The following is a 25,710-nucleotide window of genomic DNA, read 5'->3' on the forward strand; positions in this document are numbered from 1 at the left end:
TTTATTTCAACCCAATGCATATTTATTTTCAAATGATTTAAAAAATCTCATTTAATTTAAGGAAATAACAGTTTTTCAGCAAGCACAAACAAACCTTTAAATATTCAAAAACACAGCTGCAGAATGACGTTTTAATGCAGGTTTGCCAGCTGCGGTTGTAATCTCGCTCTTACACATGTGGACACTCAGTAACGTACGCACAGTTTTGCTCTCCACAGACCAAAAACAAAATTCTATTAAACTCATTCACCCAATCATATTCCAATGTGGCAAATACATAAAACATGTACACAAAACCTTTCACGCAGAAGTCAGTTTCAGAGTTACTAAAAATATATATATTTATAAAAATGTAAGCAGGAAGAGTTTGACATTTTGAGAAATATATATATAACTCATTTGTGCCATATATCCACAAATGTCAATCTATCTTTTAAAAGTGCATTCATCTGGAAGTGACATGACCACAATATATTAAAAATATTACCGAAATAAATGTTCATGGTAATATCTGGTTGGAAGTTAAAATTAAACTTAAATTGAGGAATCTGATATGTCTCAGTGAAATCAAATTCTATGGTGACTTCTTTGTTACTTTTCTGTATTCCTAGTTTATTTTAGCATTGCTAAGTATTGTTATCTGTTTTTTAGTATTTCATGTTAACTGTTGTATTGTCAAGATTGGCACTTTTTATGCAGCTGTCATGGCAGATCTGAAGTGACAGCAGTGACACATACACTCTCACAATTCTAAAGAAGCAGTGGTTTAATACTGAATCCGCGTGCAGTCCCTCTAATTGCCATTGACGTAAGAAAAACCTGAAAGTCCTCCTACTATTTTTGTCAACACTAGCTTCACGTCAGTCAGTCAGTCCGCTACTTTGGTACAAATATCGCAATAATTATAGGATTGATTCCCAAAATGTTGGTTTGGTAGAGACATTCATGGTACTTTGCTTTACTTTACTTTTGCTTAACTATGTGCTTAGCACGGTAAACATAAGTGTCAGCATGCTGTCCTTCGCATTATAACTCAAAGCCCTGAAGAAATACTACCGACTCTTAGAGGGCGATCACACCAAGCTAGAAATGCGTCGGTTTTTGGGGCGCGCAGAAAAACCTAATATGCTCAACTTTTCGCGCAAGGCACAGAGTCACACCCCTCATCAATGTCACACATGGCCCAGGCAGCCAATCGAATCAGGCAAGAGGTGGGCATTTACTACTTTACCATTTCTTTTTTGATGCTGGTAGATGTGAGAGGTACGAAGTATACAAGAGGGAAAAGGGAAATTCAAAGCTCATGTTGTGATAGTTTAATGTCGGTTACTTGTCTTTCAGAGAGACAGCAATGAAAAGATCTCACCGTCTGCTTGAATACATTTTTTCCCCCACTTATCATATTTAATCTGCCCAGTTACGCACACAGTCCCGCCCCACAGGCGCACCAGCTGTTTTGCCCAAAACGCTGTGCCAAGGTGTTTTTGAAGTGGCCGTGCCTGCAGTGATTTGTCTCAGTCTGATTGGCCCCTAAGTGTTTTTTTTCAGCACGGATTTCAGTAGCTAACTTCACTTTAAATTTTGAAAATGTCTGATTCCATTAAAGCTGCATTACAGTAATTGGCCACTATGGGACAAAAAAAAAAACTCAAAACAGGCTGACAGACACACCACCATTCTTACATCCATGGCTTATACAGCTGTTATGGCTAACATGTTAGCAAACAATCACCTTTACACATACAGCAGAGGCATATTAGCATCCATTCAGCAAGTTTCCTTTGTTTTTTTGCTCTGACTCTATCATACAGCAGGTGTCAGGCCATTAAATAAAAGGATCTGTGGAGACTTGGGTGATAATTCAATTACAAACAGTCGTTTGAATTATTGTTGATATCAAAAATATGTATCAATGCAGAGATAAGGAAGAAGAAGAATTATGTTTCAGGGACTGGTACCTCCACAGTAGCTAGGCTATTACATTTCCTGTAGTAGTGGCTGCTTGTTTGCTCTTCTGCATATGTGAATTAATTGTCTATTGATCAGTATACATTCACTTTACATACGCACTTTACTTCTAAAGTTCATCTCGTGGATGTGTGTCCTGCAGCCAGTGTTTGTAGACAGCCACGGGATCTATGTTCCAGTGCTTGTGGAAGGAGATGGCCTGTTGCAAGGAGATCAGTGTCTCAGAGTAGTCGTCTGGTCGGGCCTAAAAAAATCAAGAACATATGGTTTATCTCTGCATGCGCCCATGTATGTGTCTACTGAATAATTAATACATTCTGGGGATTTCCACTGCTGTGAACACTTTGACAGCTGCTCCAGGCTAGTTCATTCAATACTTTGTTGTTGCAGCCTGTGTAACCCAGAGGGAGGTCTTTCTGTCTTTTACCACCTACATTTAGGGAAGACAAACGTGAAAAAAGCGTCACGCAGAGCATCATCTGATACTGAATAAAGGGTAATGTTACTTAAATCTGGCTCTCATCAACACTTAAGCGTGCTTTTGGTATATTTAGCGGTTCTGTTCGCACATCTTTGTGTAGGCAGGGTGAGAGATGGTTTTAGAAAGGCAGCAGAAACAAATAGGGTGAGACAGGCTTAAATTCATAGTGATGACACGACAGCATGATATTCTACAATCTTACTTTAACTTTCCTCCTGACATCCTTTGTAATACATCAGCTTTCATGCATATTGCATCTACATGCACTAACAACACCTACATCCTTCTACAATGCAGGCAACCAACAAAATAATGGGAACATGTCTTATTTGGGCCTTTTTATTTTTATCTGTGCATCTCCATTGTCCTTAAGTGCCCGACCCATTGTTTGTACCTTTTCCAGTTTTGTCTGTAAACTTCTGGTCGCTATTGCTGGCTGATTGGTCCACATTTATGAGGAGTCTATATGACCTGATGACATGAACTGCTTGTTTCTGTGGTGAAGAATTGCACTTTACCTATCAGTAAGACGATGCAGGCTACACTATTAATATTATCTGTATTTGCCACAAACAATCATTAAACCAGCTGATTTCTGTTTTGTTGGTGTGTAAGCTACTTTATAAACATGAAGTGAAATACAAGTTTCACCCAATTATATATTATATATATTTGTACTAATGATATGAATATGAATTATCAGCTTGTTACACAATAATAAGCTAATAACAGAAAACTGGATTATGTCTCCAAATGAGTCTCCACTGTGAATTTGTCCGTTATTTTCAGGTGATTATACACTAATTAAAACATATGATATGACAAATGAGCAGCTGTGCTAGGGGACATGTGTTAGTGCTGCTACATAAAAAGCGCTAAATGTTTGACAGGAAGTTGAAAGACAAGACAATGGCATTGGAGAACAACAGAAAGCCAAGATCAAACAGGAAGTCCATTTGCCTTTGGCTTTGTTCTTCAAAACACACTATGACCTAGATTTCCTTCATAGAGAATTAATATTATCTTAGAAGAAGCCTTTTTGAATGTTCCAAGGCTGAGTCCATGCTGCAGCGGACCATCGCTTTAGTCTGACCTGTGGCCCTTTAGTCCATTATTTATGCCCTTAAAAATGTATAAAATGGCACTAAAGTATAGTACCCATTTAGCCCGATATAACTTACTTGCAGCTTTAAAGAAAAGGTTGATTTCTCTATCACACAAAGCTCCTTCACTATATATAATTTCAATGAAGTCTTGTAATATAGGCTGTTATAGTTTGTTTACTTGCAGTCACGATTATTTTAAACAAATATTTTGTTGTTTGCAAGTAACTGAACAAGGTATAGTACATCCAAACAAAACACAATCTTAATATCAAGTCCACTCCCTATAATCTTTTGTATGTCCTGCCAAAAGGAATGGATTACATTATAGTCCCAAATAATATGACACCGCATTGTCCCCTGCAAGATGATTCCTCTGGAAAAAAAATGTTCTGAGCTTGTGCAATAAAAAAGCACAGCAAGCACATTCTTTCAGCAGTATTCTCGTTCCTTGAGAGAGGCAGTTGTTTGCCACTGGATAGTGCATACAAACTCCAAATTTAGTTAAGAGAAGTCCTCACAATCATATCAAGAACATGGGCTTGTGTGTGTGTGTGTGTGTGTGTGTGTGTGTGTGTGTGTGTGTGTGTGTGTGTGTGTATTGTTCCCTACCTGGTGGAACAGCGGACTGTGTGTGATGGGAACACCTAGGGACGTGAAGCACCTGCCAAGCACCATGTCATCAGGAGCATCATCACTGTAGCAGCTACAACCACTGGAAATGAGCCTGGACACCGCCGCCCTACTGAGCACCATCCTACACCCAGAACACAGAAAACATGAATAGTATATCAGGAACACCTGCTTTGTGCGTCATTACTATCAGCACTTCCAACACTGTTTTTCATTTTAACATCATGTGTAGCCAAGAACTATCCACTCTCATCAGCATCATCATTTCAGCTGCAGTAGGTTGCTGTTTTCAGCAAGAAGCCCTGAAGACTGCATACAGACAAAGTTAGCTGGTGAACATAGTGGAGCATTTAGCAGCTAAAGAGCCAGATATTTTCTTCAGAAGTTGGTAGAGACCAGAACAGAGCTAAAAGGGGAGTGAATATTGGGCTGACAGTCATCAGGTGGCCAGAAACACTTCCAGCAATACCAGATATGTCAAATGTGCTAAATTCTATATGATATTATTTAAAATGTTCTATTTTATCATGTGGTGCATTCATTAAAAATGGCCCTAACATTGTAAATATCTAATTCAATATTTGCTGCTGCAATGAATATGTGGGGCAAGTAGACACAGACTGCACTGTACAACATATCTCACACTCACGTTGATTCTTCTTTAATTTTGAATTGGTTTTTTTTCGCCGATGATCACCGACCAAAGTGTTGTTTTTCCTGTTCTGAGTTTGTTTTACTGTGATAATGTTAAAACCTGGCATAGCAGCTTTATTGCCCTTTTACAATCACTGTGTTTAGACATGGCAAATTTGAGCGTGGTCGCATACAAACTGAATCAAAAGACACAAGTAGATGTGAATTTTCTTGGGGAGGTTCTTATTGATCCGTGCATGTTGAAAACTGAAAATGTTCTACTTGAGTACAAATATCTTGGGGCTTTATGAATCTGTTTCATAACCATACAGCGATGAAAGGGGAAAGGATAGCGACTGGAGAGAAATAAAAAAGGACCAGAGTTCTGAGTTCAATCAGAGGCTGAGCTGAACACAGTGTCTGTACAGTTGTTACATTGGCTGCTTCGGACCAGTAAACGGTCGAATTGTCATGCGAACAATGCAATGTGGAAAAAGTGCTTCTCTTTCTCTTTTCTTTTTTTCTTTGAATTTCAGTTTATTTGACAGTAACAACACAGAGAGACAGGATACGCCAGGCCGGACTCAATCCCCAGCCACTGCAGTAAGAACTACCAGTGCGGTTAGCGACCAGGGGGCACCCACAACTGCTTCGCTATCTGATTGAACACTGATTGCAGCACAACCACATTCCCTTCATCCTTTAGCCTCACCCTCCTCCTCCTGTGGTATAGCTGTATCCGTTCTGAATCAAGCCGTAGCCGTATCTCTCCCCCAGGCTCACTGCTTCTTTTGGGTCATAGCAACGCAGCAGTCGCCGCAACCTGGGTAAACTACAGGGGGACAATGATCAACAGATCAACAGACAGGGAGTGAGCACATACCATAAAGTTTTGACTGTACGAAGACACACAAAACAATGCACTTCACAGGATATTTAGAGAATCCAAATAGTTTCTAACGTTTGTTTCTGTGCTGCACCAAAACAGTCAACTTTAAAGGTCCTACACATCCATTTTCCACTTCCAGAGTTGATTTTGGCTGACTGAGCTTTTCTCAGGACTGTGTGGACATGTAAAGATTAACATCTCTCTCACTGTAATGTCAGCAGATGTCAGGAGTGGCAGGTTAAAACAAATGTTAAAACTTCTACCAGTTACCTGATGAGTGTGTCATCATCAACAATGAGTAGCCAATCAGCCTTTGGCACAGCTTTGCTCAGAAACCGCCTCAAGATGGCAAATGTCTTCCCACAGTGTCCTGCAGGGAGACAACATATAGACAAAAAGATGATGAAGCAGGGATTGCAAGTTTAAGCGAGGCTTGGGAAATTCTACAGAAGAGCAAATTCCTCAGATCCCTATTAAATTAGGATATCAATGGGCTGTTTTTGACCCCTAAGATAAAGGAGAATGTCTTTGTGCTTGTGTGTGTTTGAGAGATTAACATGAATTTGTATTCATGAAGTGGATTTGTGCTCATATGACAGATATGGTCCGTTAAACTAGCACTGAGCTGGCTAGGTTTGTTTGATAATGTGTGGGTGAGAAATTCCACACTGTGCTGATATTATTATTCATAGCAGTTTTGTTTAATAGTCGGTCTGCCAATAATGGTTGAATGTAGCAGTGAGATTTAAACCACACTAACTGGTACTGCACACACTGCAAAACATGATCTGCATCGACTTTAAAGGCCAGATCCGGTATCAGTCATTTTGTTTCAGACTGAAATATCTCAACATCCACTGGATGCATTGCCATGACATGTTGTACAGACATTTGCCGTCACCATGTCCAATACTTCGGTTTATGACTAAATGACATCCCATCAGTCTCAGCTGTACTATGTGTTTAATGCTAATTAGCAAATGCATTGCATGCAAAATAGCATGCTAACACATCGTTCAAACTAAGATGGTGAACATGGTAAACATTAAACCTGCTAAACATCACACATTACATCGTCATTGTGAGCATGTTAGTATGCTGATATTAGCATTTAGCTCGAAGCACTGCTGTGTCAAAATAATAAAACAAATGAAAGCACAAACATACAGTAAAATAAAAGTAAAAGAAAAATTAGAAAGAACACAGAATATGTTTACATCAAGACAAAGTAACTAGGAATAGCCCGTAAACATAGTAGTGAAGAAAATACTGTGCTGAATGAATGGAAAAAGGATGTGGTAGAAAAAAGATATCTCCAAGTCGATCCACAGTACATAGATATTCATAAGAGACAAAGAAACAAAGAAAACAAGGAAGTAGAGGGGCATTCCCATTGCTTTTATTTTCCTGACCATCAGGTTAATGTGGTGCTTTAACAGGGGGAGTGAATATCAGACTAAAGGAAGAGAGGGGAAAGAATGAGAAAATGAATAAAAGCATAGACTTGGAAAGCATTAAACAGTGTCAGGGAAACACAAAAAGAATGAGGAAAAAGGCATGGGACAGAGGACATGACAGGCAGTGTAATACTCCATCAGCCTGTGAATATAAGAATGGATGGGAGAAAGAGATGGAGGTGTTGTTGACACTGTATCTGTCCCCCTGCTGTGTGAAAGGACTCATAGGTACATTAGAGGGAGGGACACACACAGATCTATCCTGTAATCAGGCGTATCTCAGACAAGGATAGGAAGATAAAATTGGTGGCTGTCATCTTCTCACTTAAGCTGATCATTAGTGCAGTTATTATTTCTGGCTTGAGAGCCTATTATGAGGAAGTTCAAGCGTCATCTATCCACCTCTTCACTGGGAAAAGGAATTGCTTTGTGGTTAATGCCTTTGATTTGTCTGTCCATACATTGAGTCCTCCATTTGTAGTGCAGTTGAAGAATGTGAGGACAGGAAGTCAGGGGTCGTTACACCTCAGTCCTCCAGAGTCTGAAGGACTTTCTATCTCCCTTTCAGAAGGAGCTTACATCAGGAATAAAACGGAGGAAAACAAAAGGGGATGGACAGTAGTGGCAGGGTTGTGACTGAACTACCACTTGAACTTCAGTTTGAACTTGACAACCACAGAGCTGCTGACATTGTGGGTGATTGCACACAAGTAAGGGCAACACAGACACAAAAAAAATCAACAGCCATACTAGCAGCTCTGTGAAGGGCTTACTTTGGCCAGAGCTGTAGTAATTGTAGAGTAGAGTCCGGACTTTAGTCATTGGTCTAAATTGAGTCTGCAGTAACTTCCTCCTTCAAAACAAAACAACCGATGAAACGCGCTTGTTCAGAAAACAGGTATTGGTTGCAAAGTCATCATGTAACATCATCTGGGAACAACGAATGTACAAAACTGTGTGCCAATTCATCTACTAAATAATGACATATTTCAATGAATGAATGCAAACTTTAACCTTCTGGTGGTGCTAGAGACGAAGGCATGCGATAATTAGGATTTATTCTCTCGGCACCATGAGTGAGTGGCGGACCAACAGACCTACATTACTATCCCTGCTGCAAGTCTACCCAGTGAGTTTCTGCCAAGTCTGAACCTATCGTCATCAGTTGGTTTGTGGAGTACCGTTCTGAACCCTCGAGGTTTGGCATTATGGCTGTCGGCATGTTGGTTTTTTTGCAGAATCTTCCTTAACATTTGACCAGCGCTGCCTATTTTGACGGTTTGAGTTTTATGTGGTGAGCTGGACAGACTCACTGAGAATTATCTGTCAATCACAAGGTTACCACGCACTACAGCATGTCGGGATTTATCGCCTGTTTTACTCTAATTGGGACCATAATTTACATCATCAAAAACATCATGCTGTATGGAAGAAGACTAGAGACCATAAACTCATAAGGGAACTGTTTACTGAGCTAATAAATCAAGTGAGAAGTTAGGTCATTTAGAAGAGTAATTTCTTCATAAGATCTTCAGTGGAGCTACTCCCTGCTGGCCATTATATAGAATACATGTTTTAAGACACTTAGAGCTCACCTCTCTCAGTATTGGGCACTCCCAGACTGATTGTGGGTATGGAGGCATCAGTGACGTCGCTGTAAAACTCTAAAAACTCAGCGTCTTTCTCCCAGGTTGCTTTCACCACTGGCACTGTGAGGAGAAATGGGGGAGGGATACAAAGAGACCAGGTGGGGAAAATAAAACATTCTCTCTGAGCTCTGGACACTAAATCACTGTTTGATGACTGCCAGAGCTCATGATTAAAACTCTAAGCCCCTACTGCAAACCTGTTAACTCCAAAGGACTGTGTAATCAAAATAATGGAAGACGACTACTAACTCTGACTGGGAGGAAGAAAACAATTATGCTGTCTTTGAACAAGACACTGGGTAACACCACTCACTGCATGTTGATCTGAATAAGAGCAGCATCTACATAAAAACTACAAAATGTTAACTGACAGTCATAAGCACACATAATTAATTTTGGTCCACGGCAAGTGGGACCAATCCTTTATTAATCTATTCTCAAACAAATCCACAAATTAATGGATTGTACAGTGACGGCTTGCGATGCAATTCTAAATTCAACCTGAATTTAAAGTAACAATAATCACTCACTGTTCTTTCTACTTTGATTTTGTTAATTGCTTTTAAATAGTCAGTTCGTAACTGCTGGCTCATTTTGACCCTAAAAACAAACATAAATGTTTTGGATAATTACACAAACTGTTGCAATTTCAGCAATTTCAGCCGACAGGCTAGATGAGGATGTGAGTTTAAACAGGTAGTTTTCACCTGACAGGTTAACTCAGACTAAATGACCAGCAGACTGTGGCAGTAAACAAAAAAGCATTGACTGTAGTAAAACTTTTGCAGCTCAATGTACTGTAGTTTCCATTTCATTTACATATTTCATGTTCATGTCAGCACAACACGTAACAAGATTAAATAAAAATAAAAATAACTAAAAAAGTAATTGTTAAAGATCCCCTCAAGACATGTGTTAAGACATAATATACAAATAATCTACTTGGAACAATAATGTGTGTCTGATATTTTGTTTTTTTAACTATGAATATTCAAAGTTTTCCTGCTGGACACAAGATGTCTCCTACTTCACTGTAAAGCCCATTCTCAGTCTCAAAATATTTGTGATGTTATAAATCTTGTAGGCCTCGTCCCTTAACATCTGATTTTCAATGAGCAAAGAGAAACTTTCCAATTTCAGCAGATTAACGTGAAAACTTCTAAGGTCAGATTCTGCACATAAATCCTTCTCCTCACTGAGGCTAAAACATCCAACTGTAGGAATGAGAAGAAAAACATACTTTTTGAGTGGATGGGGGACTTTATGATTAAACCAGAGCTTCCCAATGTTTTTGGCTTGTGACCTCTTACAAAAATAAAAATTAGGGATGTCCCGATCCGATCTCCATGATCTACATCAGCTGTCACGCAGCTGTTTTTACAAAGAAAATGCACAGTGCAGCCATCATCAACTCTCTCCACTGTCTCTTTCCCCCCCACTCTGCTCAACTCTGTGTGTGTGAGAGCAGGGGCAGGCCAGCCCGCTGCAGAGTTTCAATGCCGGCGCTTGGAGGAGAGAGCGGTAGAGAGAGAGCGGACACACCACTGCAAGTGCAACAAAAGCCCAGCGAATAAAAAGCCAATAAGAGTAATTCATAAATGTAATCTATGCAAAAGATGTAAAGACGATGGAAAATAAACACTTCATTCAGGTAACTCAGGCAAAGGAAACACTGTAGAGAGAAACTCCTTCCAGACAGCGAGAAGGCAAAAAGATTACAGAGAGCGTGTGTTATTTTATTCTTTGTTGTGTTAAAAAAATTAAAAAACATTAATGAACAGCTTCAATGCAGGCATTTTGTATCTTGATGCATTGCAGAGCTATTACATTTTTAGCATGTACAATGGTTTTAGTAACTTTAATGTACCCAAAGTGTGCACTGTATTATCAATAAATAAATAAATCAGATTGAGACTTGGTATCAGCAGATAGTATTAAAGGACTCAGATCGAATCTGGGGCTAAAAACTTAATCGGGACATCCCTAAAAAAAAACAACCAAAGGGACTTCCTATCAGATTGTTTCATTTAAATAATAAAAAGTAAATAATAAAAATGAACACAAATCTGTGTAGCAGAACGTTTCTTTTTTCCTACTGCATTAATCATCTTAAGGGCTCCTAGATTTATCTTCTGACCCTAAGGAGGGGGCCTGACCCCTAGGTTGTATACCAGAATATATATAGAAATAGCTCCACCTCGACCTGCTTCATTATATAATATTATATAATAATCAGTTACATGTACCAGTTTTTCTGCAGAATGAGAAATTTTACTTTTTACTTTTCCTTGCTTTCCTTATCTGAATGCTAGTAATTAAGTATTTTCATATTAAAATTGGTACTTTTACTTAAGTAAAACATTTGAATACTTCTTCCACCACTGCAGAATATATTTTTTTCTTCCAAAAACTGCTCAGGAATAACACACACTCACCTCGGTCTGAGTGGAAATTCTGGCAAGTTTTCACAGCAACAAATACGTCTTTCTTCGACACTGGATCACCCTAGAAAAGAGACGAAAAAAACAATGTCCTTTTTCATTCAAAAAACGATGCATCATAGCTATAAAATGGTAAAAAAAAAAAAAAAAAGTGCACTGTGTGAGGCACAACATGTACTGATTGTAATGGACTTAAAATTGAGTCTGGATGGTTAAATGAGGCACATTAGGTCCTCTAACAATATCCAGCCATGTGTTCGTGCTCCACTTAGATTTTCTGGCCAGACATGTCAATACTTATATCTCCTTTGCACTGAATTCCCAATTTCAGGTGTCCTTCTTATTCCAGAAAATTACCAACAGTACTTGGGATTGTTATTACCTATTTATATAGCTGTCATTGTTTATCTGCAATCCTTGCAGAATATTCAGTATAAATACTAGACTTTTTTGTCATGATGGATTACAGTTATTTTTTGTAATATCAATTGAAACATTAATCATGTATTCTTTGTGTCAGATGGCCTGATGGAATTTCTGCTTCTATCAGGCATATTTGCCCTATAATGTGGAGACTGCGTTGAGTGGAGTTATTTTATGCAAAATGTATGTATACAGCAAAGTGTATTTTTATATTCCTGTTTATTTAGAAGTTTTTATTTTATTAATCTCATGCAGGAGAAATTAAATGATCAGTGTACACCAAATATATATTTGTTAATTTCAGAAATCAATCCTCTCTATCATACTCAAAAGGTATAGTAAAAAGAGACTTTTCCGTGGTTAAACATTCTCTTTTGTTGGACAAACATTTCTTGAGGAGGAGACATTGAATATCATTCTGCTGCAGCAGAAAGATACAGGCTGACACTAATCCTAACTGAAATGAGTGGGTGTAGATGGGGTGGGAAGCATCACTTATATTTTATTCCCATTTCTCACTTTGTTACATCTGGGAATAATTTTACTACTTATATTTACTATTCTATTTCAATGTATTACTAAAATTCTGATTTCCATGCCACATGTTGAAAAATAAAATATGCCAGCTCCAAGACCATTTCACTTTCTGAGTAGATACAATCTCTGTATAGCTTTCTTTAAAATATAGTCATTGTTTTCTCACACTTCCAGGGTATTACATTACACTACATTTATTTCAAACAAACTCTCATGGTGTCACTTCTAAAGAGAAATTACGTGATTAACATTACCATGTAAATAAAGTAGAATTCCATGTACAAAAAAACACCAGCTGACATTGTATTTGGTCATATCATAATTGAAGTAATGCTCATTTGCTGCAGATATAAGGTCTACTTAACTTTGTAACTTTTTCAGATAAAGAAATGAAGAGACCCATTCCTGTCTCGTATGTTGTGTTGTGTATAATCTCTCTTCTTTAGTTTTGTGTCATTCACAATGAAATGTGCATTAGTGCTCATTTGTGTTTGCTTTGTTCCAACTCAACAGACAAATGCTGCAGTGATCCTCCATCCCACTCAGTACGGCGTACCGCTGTCTACTTGGTTTCCGTCTAGCCTCCAGACTGACTCAGCCCACTTATCCCTGTATTTGTACTCTTGCACAACAGGCCCTGGCAGTGGCATTGTGCGTAATGTGCTGAGTTTTAAATGTGATTTTAGGTGATGGATTATAAAACAAACAATGAGAGATTCCTTTGATTTTCTCCATTTGATGATTACACACCAAAAGCTAGTCATGCCTTTATAAGTTGTGCAGTTCAGTAACACATATCAGGACAAAGTTAACAGTGTTTACCTACTAAATATTTAATGTTCTTTGGGTTGTAACCTTTTTATTGTCTGTCTGCAGTGATTACCTTTCAGCTACTGACACTTTTGTCCACCAACATCCGTGACCACATGCACAAATGCAAGCTCACACATGTTCACACACACATGCAGGCACACTCTTTCAAAACTCACCCAAATACTTTGATGTTAACCTCAATAAGTAGGAGTTGTACATACACAGTTGGGCAGGTAGGTTGTAAATGTCGTAGCACAGTTTTCTCTTCTCTCTGTGCAAAACTCTGGAACTGCTGTCAGCTTTGGACCAGCTCCTTCCTCCCAAATATACAACGCAATCTAGAAAAACAGAGACAGACATGAAGATGAATATAGGCTTTGTGGGGGTAACAGTTGAAACAGAGATTTGCATTTCATTTTTATATCATTTTTATGCTAATGTTAAGTTCTATGAGTATCAGTACAAAGTAAGACGTACAACCACAGCACTATCTAGTTAAAAAAACATCAGAGGACTCGTTTCAACCTCTGATAAGAGACGAAAGTTGGCTCAGGGTCCTCAAACAGTAAAGGTCTTTAATTTCCTGGCAGCTCTGGACATCTTAATAACTCTAAATCTCTCAGTCCCTAAAATTTTAAGGAGTAACATAATGGTTGGACACGAAGAAAGTAAAGTAACTTTGCTTTGACCTTAAATTTACAATAATATATAATATATAATTTAATAACATTACATAAATACTTTTTCCATGTTATTTAAACTCATTCGAAACAACAATGCAAATATATTAACAAAGGTTTTCCCAAGAAATGCTGCTTCTGTTAGTGTAAAAGTAGTTGAATTGTAATTGTTTGATCAATCTCCCCCCACGCTCAAACATACACATACTTAGACCCATTCAAGAGCTTTTGGATTATTAATAAAATAGTAGATCGATCAAACACTGCAGACATTAAAAGCTGCAGGGGTTGAGTCTGTGAGCTTTCCAACAAAAGGCCTGTCAGTCGATGGGGAAATACTGTCTGTCGTTGTTATACAGTTGTATGTGAAAGTTAAAAGACAAATAACTGATTTTCTCATTAAAAAGATGTAAACACAGCCTCTCGAGGGTAAGGAACATAAAATACAAGATTTGCAGCAAATATTGCATTGTTTTGTTTTATTTGATAAATTGAAAAAACATCATTATGGCATGTACACTGTCAGTACTTAGCAAGAAGCTTCTTCCTCTTTTCAGCTATTTAGTGGAATCCATTTTTCCCTTCCCCTGTGCAATGTTTCCTGTGCCAATGGCTGGAACACAACCATGAAACATGATAGATCCACCTCCTTTTTTCTTCAAACATACCTTTGCTGATTGTGGCCAAAGAGTTCTATTTTAACTTCCGAAATATGACACTGATGATGCTTTTGACATGCAAAGCAGAACTGAACCAGAACTGAGTCTTAACAATAAGTTATTATAGTGATAGTCAGGAGCTAACACACAGATTCATGGAATTCCTGGAAACTGTTTCAAAGTACCTCATGTTCCAAGTCGATGGTAAAATCTGACTTCAGATGCTCGTATTGGATCCGTTCAGTGAGTCTGAAACACATGGAAGTAAAAGGTGTTGAAAGAAGAGAAACAAAAGAATAGAAGTGGGAACTTTCCCACACTGTATATGAGAATGTACATTAGCTATGGAAGTCCTGGGTTCTTGGTTTGGTTCAGCAACTCCTCTGACTCATCTTTTGCATTAAGGTCAAATATATTAAAATGTGTGCTTTCTGTTATTATGGTGGGAATATATGATAACAGCCTCCAGAATTATTCTGAGGAATTGGAAAGCGGAAGAAGAAGCTCTAGATTGGAAAGATTGGGTATACGCACAGGTAGAGATTGCATCCTATGAGTCTGGGCTCAGTAGATTAAAAGTTTCTTGTGAAGAAAAGACTTCCTCCTAGGGCCTTTTATGGCCCAATATAAAAATTGACTGCTGTGTTTAGATGATTCAAGTTCCTATTTAGATGAGTTCAGTGTCAAAAACAGAAAGGAGAGAAACATTTTGGTGACACAGTCATGCTCTGCATACACACCTCTGGAGCAGTGGGGTGCTGAGAGCCCAGCCTGCTGCAGGGTCAGGGTAGCTAAAGGAACCAGGGTCTTCAGAGAAGGCATAGTGGTGGATGATGGAGGCCTCGTTGTCATGGAGATGCTTACCCAAAAACCATTCCTGTGAGTTGCAAAAAAAGGGCACAGGGTAGGGTGACATGAGATGTTTTTAAATATATATATAGTCATGATTTTTAGGAAGGTGTTTGCATGTCTGTGTGTGTGCATCTCACCCACTGGCAGAATATATTATGTACAGAGATTCCGGGTCTGTAAAGTGAAGCCAACGTGGAAGTGTCTTAAACCTGCATTCTATGTAAAAGGCCTGCAGGGGGAGCTCCATTGGCTGTAATAAAAAAACAATACCATGCACTCCAATGGAGAAATGACCCAACTTCTCACTTGATTTATCAGCTCAGTAAACGGTTTCCTAACGAGTTTATGGTCTCAATCTCTAATTTCAAGTCTTCTTCCATGCAGCATGATGTTCATTTAGTAAATTATGGTCCAATTTAGAGTAAAATAGACGATAGAGCAGGGTATGCTTTTGGGCTCACTCGACGGGTCGAAACTGCGTAGTCGATGAGCACAACTCAACTTGCAGTACGTCACCTCTGCTGGGTCCGTCAAACGGTCATGGCAACAACCATAATGCCAAACTTGAGGCTTCAAAATGGTACTCCACAAACTACTTGATCTCACCTTTTGGGCTTGATATCTGTGGAGGACCTGCAGCAGAGCAGGCAGTGTGACTCTGGTTTCCTCCTCTATGAAGAAAAACCAGGATGCTGATTGGCCATAATTGGCATAGAGACTGGGAAGATCCAAAAGAAGCTATTAATGTTATGCATGTATTTTCCTCATAGGAATTATTAAAGCTTAATTAAATTAAATCTAAATCTGATTGAATGAATTTGTTTATCATCTCCATATGTGTGTTTAACACTCACTGAGGAAGCACAGGGAGGATACTCCAATCTCCTTCATACTCTGACAGCTCATGGAGAAGAAGAACAACTGGAACTCCCTGCGTGAAACAAAACAATTACATTTTAAAATACAGTGCAAAAACTGTGTGTGTGTGTGTGTGTGTGTGTGTGTGTGTGTGTGTGTGTGTGTGTGTGTGTGTGTGTGTGTGTGTGTGCGCCTGAGGGATGGGAGATTAAGGTAAAAAAAAAAAAAACTGGTCATACTGGCATGTTGACCAGCTGTAAAGTGTAATGCAAATTCAACAATTTAGTTTATTCTAGCATATTGCATTGAAGTGTTACATTTTCAATTTACCCATATGGATGCTCTGGAAATCTCCTAAATCATACAGTTTAATTACATTCATAATATACAGTATATTCCCACAATGTCGCTTTTTTTTAGGAACCTGTATTTTGTAGAATATGCACGTGTTAAATTAATTTTGGGTAAATAAAGGCAGCATCGGAATCATGGCTAACACTTTAGGGTCTATCACAAAACAAACATTGCAAGGGTGTGTAAAATCACACTGAAAACATCTATTTTAAACTGTTTTACTTAACTGTAATTCAAGAAGATCTCACACCCGTTTAGTAAAATGAAGAATTGTTTCTTTTGAGTGACACAACAAGGGTCCTTTTGAATGATAGGGCTAATTTATCTCCACTAGAGGGCACTGTGCAAGGGTCATAATCTCCCTGAAGGATGCTTGACTGTACAGCCGAAAGTGAAAGGACACATTTAAGTGACAGATGAGTAGGCCTTTATGAACAACATGTTGAGTCACAACATCTGCACATCCTGCTGTGTGCGCTGTTTGGAGTTTTTATACAGTTTTAATTATCGTTCTGACAATCAGAGGCTGTAAATGAGGCCAAGAGCAAGAAGAGGAAAGAGTTGATTCAGAAGCTGCTGTTTTACATCTCCCACCTCACTAAAAGACTCATGCAGAAGAACTCACAAATCTCTTCCATGCAGCTAGCACTGACAAATACACAGTAAGTCATAGCACTGACATAAGAACAGAAAGTACAGCCAAAAACAGGTCTGAAATGAAAGTCAGTGTCTAAGCAGAGGTCAATCCCTCTTTCAGTTACATCCATTTTTACCAACAGTACCTGAGAGTGACCAAAATCACTGCTGATGGTCTTTAATTTATGACACTGAGGAAGTTATTCCAGGCTGCAGCGCTCTTAATGAGGCGTGTGAAACAGCAGCATTATGTCAATATAATTACTGCATATATTAATCCCCTACAAGCACATGTGAGTAATGAAGAACACACTGTCATTTAGCTGATTGCCTAGAGAGAGGGAGAGGTGCCACAAAACATAAGGCAGGGCACATATCCACTCAGTGGCCAGTAGGTAAACCTATAGCTAAAATTCATGCCGTCTAACACAACAGTTGTAATGCAATAACTCCAACCTGCATGAAGGTTATCATTTTTTATTCAACAGTATAATCCTTTTGGGAGATGTTTGTGTTGCTGTTGAACTGTATTGCATTTTGCAGAGAGGTATTCTATTTTTTAGTCTACCCTAATTGATATCAATTAAATAATAGAAACACCTGACCTGTCAGTATAATGCAATTCAATTCAATAGACCCTCCTTGAAAGTAGGATTTATTGCAGGACTGTTGTATTATACTACATTATATACAGCCAGCAGCCATTGAGCTTAGCACAAAGACTGTAATGAGAGGGAAACAGCTAGGCTGGCTCTGTCCAACACTAACAAAATCCCCCTAACAGCTCACTAATTAACTTGTTACTTGAACACCGCCCACGTCTTTATTCGATGACCTAGGACGATGACCCTAGAGGGAACATTTATTGGCAATCGATCCAATAATCGTTACTTTACGTCAACGCAGACAACCACATATTGAAAGTTCACATGCAAACACACTTCTCGGGTCAACTTCAGATTCTGAGAGTGTCAGGAGGGCTTTTACCATCTGCTGTAAGTGTTGTGGTGACATGTGGGGCGAAAAGAGCTGAGAGCAGCGGCCAAATGAGATGACTCTGTAATGAGGTTGGATGACGAAGTCGAAAGAGACGCAACATTGGCATTGACGTCTTGGATTAAAAGCCCTTACTTACTGCCAATAACAAATACAGGGCCATGTACTACACAGCTGTAGCAAAAATGTTTATCTCTCATTATAATAACATATCTGTGCAAACAAAGCACCAAAATTAAAACCGAGATGCTGCTGCACCATGACCACAGCTGTGTGATTTACTGTACAACAAAAACCTTTGAGTGTCACAAAATAAACAGAAAAAAACAACAAGCTGTCAGCATGTCAGAGTTTATGAGAGTTTGCCATGTTTAATCCCCGCCTTCAGTCGAAATAAACACCTGGTTACATGTCAGTCAAATAAACGTGACGCACAGCCTGCCCTCATGCAAAACTGCTCGCTACAATCAAGGTCTATCTAGCTGTAATAAACCTACCTCACTTAGACAACACACAAACACATCACAGCCTGACAGCACACATGCAGGGATGATTGTACACACACATGCATCTAAATATGCTATTTATGAAACTTGCTGTTATTATCAGCACTCTCGGAAGCTCCAGTAGCCGTTTACACAGCACAAAATCTGATTTTATAAAGAATTTCTTATTTGACAGAATCTTTCAACCTTCATTCAGTTGAGACACAGCTGTTTCTCTCAATATGCCACTAGTTAAGCGCTATTATTGTGAAATGTAAGCACCTAGAGCAGCTCAGCCATGAAATGATAGACCACGCACACTCACAGAGCGTGGTCAACGAGTGCTGAAGCAAGTAAGAATTGCTACATCAAGGAAGCAACATCAGCACAAGAACTGTGTGTCGGGAGATTCATGAAATGTGTTCCCATGGCGGAGTAGCTGCGCAAAAAGCCACACATCACCACGCACAATGCCAAGTGTTGGAAGGAGTGATGTAAATCATGCCGCAATTGGACTCTGGAGCAGCAGAAACGAGTCCTTTGGAGAGATGAATCATGCTTCACTGTCTGGTCAGACGGACGAATCTGTGAATCTGTTAGGTGGATACCAGGAGAACACCAGTGCCTACTTTAATGTTTGGTGGAGGAGGTATAATGGTCTGTTGCTGTTTTGTTCAGGGCCCCTTAGTTCCAGTGAAGGGTCTTCTTAATGCTTTAAGACATTTTAGCCAGTTTGGCTTGTTTGACAGTTTGGAAAAGGCCCTTTGTTGTTCCAGCATGACTGTGCCGCAGGGTACAAGGCGAGGTCCGTAAAGACATGGTTAGATGAGTTTTGTGCGGAGGATCTTGGATGGCCTGCACAGACCCCTGACCTTAACCCCACTGAACACCTTTGGGATGAATTAGTATACCGATTGCAAGCCAGGCCTTCTTATCCAACATTACTGCCTGTCCTCACAAATGTTCTTTCGGCTGATTGGGCACAAACTGCTCCAAAATCCCTGTATTATTGCTAGGAGCTTGAGCTGGACCATAAACCCACCGTAACAGTGATATTTCATGTGATGTTTCTCAACATTCTCACTCACTGCATTTTCTTTCCGTCTCTCGGGGAGAAACGCGTCAAACCTCCACCACCAACACGTGGCTTCAAATTAACACAATCAAATTCAATCACTGCTCCCTGGATGTCGCCGCTGAATTATTCACTGATGGGCTCAAAAACAGCCCTTTTTTTAAGCTGCTACATCACATTTGTTGATTACAGGCCGCAAAGGGATTGCAGAAGTCTCCTCACTAAAAAAAAAGACGGCACCAACTCAGAGGAAGGTTGGGAGAGTATGGTAAATGTCTTTCAGACCACAAATCCCCACATTATCATTATAAACTAATAAAAACAACTGCATACTTCCTGCTTTCACCACAGCCTGATCAAAATTAATCATATCTGAAACAAAGAACAGCTGAAATTTTCAGTAGTCAGGGGAAATAAAGATTGAAAATAAATGTTGTCTTTCACAACAGTCTGAGACAGTTTTTTATTTTTAATAAGATACTGTAGAAATCTTTCCACGGAGCCCTTACTGACTGCCGTCAGCCATTTTGTTCTATCGGGAGAGGGTTATCTGGACTGAAAATGAGGTTGGACGAGGAATCAAAGACGGTTTCTTTATTTCACAGTACCCATTCCCATCAAAGGAAAATCAACAATTCTGTGTCTCTACTACAGGCTGTCATGTCCATACGCCTGTCATCTCATTTCACTCAGGTCTATAACAAATTAGTTTTCATAGCTACCCTGCAGGCACATATTATTAAATAACTACTGTGTGAGTGTGGTGAGCTTGCTTCCTCTCAGCCCAGGTACGGGAGCTCTATGACAAGGAGGACACCTATTGGTACCAGTGTAGTACAACAGCAATGCATAACTCCAAGTCTCCAATGATGATGATGATGATGATGATGCTAGATGGGATGTTGAAATATCATTTCAAATATCATTAGAGTTTACCCTGAGTGGGGGGCATGAATATCTGGACTACATTTCATGGCAATCCAACCCATACTTAAATATTTCACTTGAAACCAATGGGGGATCACCAACGTCAGCAGGATTCATCCTCTAGTAACCATGAAAGTCTGTATTTCATCACAATCCGTTCAACAGTTCATGTGACATTTCTTTCTGGACTAAAGTAATGGGCAGCCATATTTTTGAAAGGTTATCATATTTCCATCGTAAGAGTTTTATGAGAGTAAACTTTCTCAATCTTGATGACAGACAGACACCTACCTAACATGCATGTGTGGATGATCTCAACCCAGCATATTATCTCTATGAGGTCACAGTGCTAACCACTAAGCCAGATGTTACCTGTCTCAGTTGAGCAGCCTGCTGCAGAATCTCCTCCTTCCTCTGCCCAGCTCGACGGGCATGGTAAGAGTTCCTCTGACTCTGGATCACTAACGCCACGTCCTCCAATCCTGAGAAAGACACGAGATAAACAGGGGAGACGAATCAGGAAAGGCAAAGAGACATGATGATGCAAAGATACAGGGAGGATCCAATGATGAATTATTTTTTGGTACTTGCAATAATTAAAATACATTTCTGGGTATGTCAACTGTTTCCTCAAACTATCCATTAACTCCTCCTCCTCCTCCTCCCCTCAGATTTATTTATTGTAATGAAGCGTGTACATCTTGGAATGGCTGAGTGGTGGCATGGATCAAATAAACCTCATTAATATGCACCATATAACTGATCTGCTTTCCTAAATGTCATTAGGGACAAGATATCAGACCATCTGCAGTGAAATCCTTCACTCACCAACAGAGCTGTGTGTGGTGTGCTCCTGGTGCTCTGCTGCCTGCGGGGAGTCAGAGGGATTCTTGTTAAGCCTGACACACACTGCTGAGCCACATGATAAAGCATAATCACAGCGAGAATCTGGGGGCTGCACTTACATGAGCACGACTTGTGTGTTTGTCTGCAGCAGAGGAACCTTGAAAAGAAGCGACAGTGTCATCATTATATCATTAAAATGTATGAATTAGTTAGCCAACTCGTGTTTTTGATGATTTGACAGTCAGTAGATCAACGGAAAAACCATTGACAGCAGAGGTGATATTGGATTAGTCGTATATCAAGCTAAAATGGCTGTTTTATATCATTATAAATTGGTATAATAGAAACAGAAAAAGCTGTCTATCAAACAAAACAAGCTAACTGAATATGTCACCTTGAGCTCTGGGAAACTGTCTATGTCAATATACTCTTCTTCACTTTAGACATGAGTGCAGCGAGTATAAACTATGTATAACAATGCAGGACAGGAACCACTTTGCCAACTTTTAACATCTTGACGGATCCTTCACAGTGTGACGTGTAATGATGGTGCAAGCACAACCCGAACAGCAGCAGAGTCTTTTCTGCACCATCAACTCTTATCCCGATCTCAACAAGATAATCCAGGACAGCTGTAGTTGCTACTGCGCAGAGATTTGTGGTGGTAATGATGTATATACGTAAGCATGTGAATCTATGACGAAGGTAGAAATATGGCTGGAAAATTTAATTGTCCTGTAAGAAATTACAGTTAATATTAAAAACATATTAATTATGGCATCAAGGTGCACCAAAATTAAATACTGATCTGCAACACTACTGGCAATACGATCCCTCAGCAGTTCTGCACTGTACTGCAGTACTGCTGTGATAAGCTGAAGTGATGTTTTCCATCATGACATAAAAATATTTGTTAATACACACAGACAACTAGCCTGGCAGAGTTGTCCCACAGTTTCTGTGCCATTAACACTACAAACTACTTGAGACAAGCTTGATGTAAATGAGACTGTAATTGATGGACAGTTGTCTTCCTCACTCAGACATCAACACAAATTATTTTCCTACTTGATTTGGGGAAAGGCATCACTTGCTGGGCTGTTGTTATATAATTCGCACTGAAAAACAAGTTGTTGAATTTCTCCAACCACCAAAAACTGCTTCTAAATACGATAAAATTCAGGCGAGAAATAGGCCAATGTGGTCGCTGAATGTGATCTTTATTGTCCATATTGTAATTTTACTTTGTTGATCTATTCTACATCTTCTGGGTGTCTATCCTCTGCTGCTTTTCCTAAGGGTTCTTCCATTTTTGCCCTATCTGAATCAGGTGTCTAAGGATAGAAGGTGTCATTTGCTGTAATCCCCTTGAGATAAGGTGATATTGGGCTATATAAATTATATTATAAAATATTATAAAAAATTAACTTGACTATCTACAAGGCTTCAGTTCTTCAAGGTCCTGCTAGTCACACAGTTGACTCACAAAGGTGTTTTCATTTAATCTGGTTGATCTGATGTATTCCAAATCTACATAGAAGATTCTGTGTGTGAATATTTTAGTACATTATTATAGTATGCCAGAACATCACTTTTTCACATGATACCATCTGCTTCACCACTATGGGACAAAAGAAACCAACAGGTGCCTGTGATGAATAGGTAGAGTCACCATACTAGGAAGAAAACAATTGCCTTACTTGAGAAAGTAACTTCCATTATGGCTGAGGCTAATTGCTGTGGTACATATCTGACTGGACTCCATTGATTGGTATTTCAAGCAAATATACATGCATATATATTATATATACCATATCAGCCAAAAGGCCTCTTTCACGGCATACATTTTGACTCTTTATGGCACAGCGTAATTAATAATATTAATGATTGTGTGACAATGACATGTCCCAGTAAGTGATAGTGAATGGAAAGCAGTCATTGTTAATGTCCTTAATTACACCTGTACCTTTTCTGCTCTGACATATACAACAGGACAATACATAACATGAATATAACTATGATAACTGATTATATAATTTGTTTAATAGAACACTTATTATAAATAAAGATGCATGTCATATCACCACAGGTGTTTTCACTTATTTTGCCTAACTAGACCTCTTTTCAGGAGTCTGTGGACCTGTATTACTGTGTTCTTTGCCCTTAATCCTTAATCATTCACCAGAACACAAAGTTTGGTGACCTCATGTATTTACCAGAATAACCCTGCCCATCTCATACCTGGGCACTGTGGGCAGAGGTCTAATTGATCAGAATAGGTGTGCAGAGATGTTGTTTGTGAGATGTGTGATTACTCAGTTTCAGCAAAAACTTGGCCTGTATCTTTTTGAAAGCAAATGCTGGCCAATTGCAATGGCACACAAATATCTTGTTGCCATTGCATTTGCAAAACTAGGGTTTAAACAAAGGTGACAATTGGACCATGGGGTGAAGTTCAATTTCACGAACAAACTAGGTCTGCATAGGTTGTAACTTCATTCACAGTTATCTTCATTCTTCCCATTTACTGTGCACATTTTTCCAATCCCCCCGCCCCCCCAAAAAATCTATTGCCATTGTATCTGATTAACTTGAACTGCCTCTTATTTCACAAACCCCCACGGGATCACCTGCATTCAGTTGAGGTGCGTCAAGTTACTAGAGCAAACTCACCACTTCCTTTCTTGAATTTCAAAACAAAATATTCCGGGATCTTTGTACCAACACAAGTACCGCAGCAAAACTCATTAAAAAAAACCCGGTTGGATAATTTCTCATTAAAAATTGTCTACTGATAAATTATCCAAACTGTACTGTCCTCTATGTATTGTTATTATACATTGATAACTTTACACTGAAGGCCGAATCGAAGCAACTTCCGGTATTGTCCCACCGTCCTGACGCTGTGTACCGTCCGTGCTTGGTGTTAGCGCTTTAGCTAACACAGTAGCTGTCTCAGTAGAGCATTGACCCCACTTACCCAACCAAAGAAGAAGCACAGCGACCAGTTTGCATCCGTTAACCGCATTATGGCGTGACATGGTTCCCGTGGCTGCCGGCTGTCGTATGAAATCACCGTCTTGTCATGGCGAACTGGAGAAATTGGTTAGCTTACATTCCTGTAGTGGCAGAACTCTGTGAACGACTGTAGTGACTGCTGGTGCGGAGCTTCAGCGACCTCTAGCGGACACTAAAGGAGAGATAGGATAACATAAGATAAGATAGATAGATACTTCATTACATACTTTAAACATACATTAAAATAAAAAATGAAATTAACTTAAAACACAGTAGCTACAGTAAAACAGTGCAAAACAGTAAACCGTGCAATGGAGTGGAGTGCAAATGGAAGTCAAACAGTGCAAATGAAGGTAGAAATTGTTCATTGTCTATTGTCTATTGTCCTCCCTGCCTTCACTGAGAGCTGTTGTCTGATGGCCAGGGGGATGAAAGAGTTTTTGAGTCTGTTGGTGGAGCTGGATTGGGACAGCAGTCTGCCACTGAACACACTCCTCTGCCAGGTGAAGGTGTTGTGCAGAGGGTGGTGGGTGTTGTCCAGGGTCCTTCTCTCTGCCACTGTCACCAGAGAGTCTGTGCCCACCACTGAGCCAGCTCTCCTCACCAGTCTGTCCAGTCGACCAGCGTCTCTCTTCTTGCGGCTTCCTCCCCAGCAAACCACGGCATAAAAGAGGACGCTGGCCACCACAGACTGGTAAAACATCTGCAGCAGTTTTTTTTTTACAGATGTTGAAGGACCCCAGCCTTCTCAGGAAGTACAGACGGCTCTGCCATATGTGACTGCCATTAGGAGGTTTTAATAATATTCTGATATAAAAAATGTATAATGTAAGTGTTATTAACAGGCATTGTTTTTCATGTTTAGCCACAATAAATCAGCTTTTTTTTTTTTTTCAAACCCACTCACACCTCAAAAGTTATATTTGTTAATGTTTATTTGGATCATAATTATCTTACGTGTCATTTTGAGAAGCTTTAGTTGAGTAATGTAATTTTTATACTGTACTTCTACTCCACTACATTTCAAAGACAATTATTGTTTTTATTATTTTGTCATTTTACATTCAAATATGATTGTCTAATAAATATATATTAGACTACCCATAAGGTCGTTTAATATATATTTATCAACCCAGTATTTAAAGTGGCTCCACTTTGTCCACAACATTAAAAGTTGTTTACATATTGGTTTCTAATAATCCAGTATTATAGGATAATATTACACCTACAGAGGCCATTCTGCTGCGTAATGAGTACTTTAACAGCGCTGTAAAGATCCTTTTCTTCCACCACTGAT

The 25,710-nt window shown here is 39.2% G+C and overlaps 1 protein-coding gene across 1 annotated transcript; it reads right to left on the bottom strand.

The window, feature by feature from the left end:
- b3glctb (beta 3-glucosyltransferase b) lies at window positions 1-24,562 on the bottom strand. The gene is made up of 15 exons (XM_051400716.1): window positions 24,376-24,562; window positions 21,515-21,552; window positions 21,378-21,417; window positions 20,922-21,031; window positions 16,073-16,149; window positions 15,825-15,936; window positions 15,107-15,243; window positions 14,552-14,615; window positions 13,249-13,365; window positions 11,249-11,318; window positions 8,760-8,873; window positions 5,978-6,077; window positions 5,531-5,650; window positions 4,165-4,309; window positions 1-2,212 (listed from the first exon to the last, which is right to left on the bottom strand). Exons 1-15 carry the CDS (start codon window positions 24,434-24,436, stop codon window positions 2,078-2,080), a joined length of 1,440 nt encoding a protein of 479 aa, XP_051256676.1. The 5' UTR covers window positions 24,437-24,562; the 3' UTR covers window positions 1-2,077.
- Window positions 24,563-25,710: the final 1,148 nt, after the last annotated feature.

The sequence above is a fragment of the Dicentrarchus labrax genome, unplaced genomic scaffold (genome assembly GCF_905237075.1).
Source record: "Dicentrarchus labrax unplaced genomic scaffold, dlabrax2021, whole genome shotgun sequence".
Lineage (NCBI taxonomy): Eukaryota > Metazoa > Chordata > Actinopteri > Moronidae > Dicentrarchus > Dicentrarchus labrax.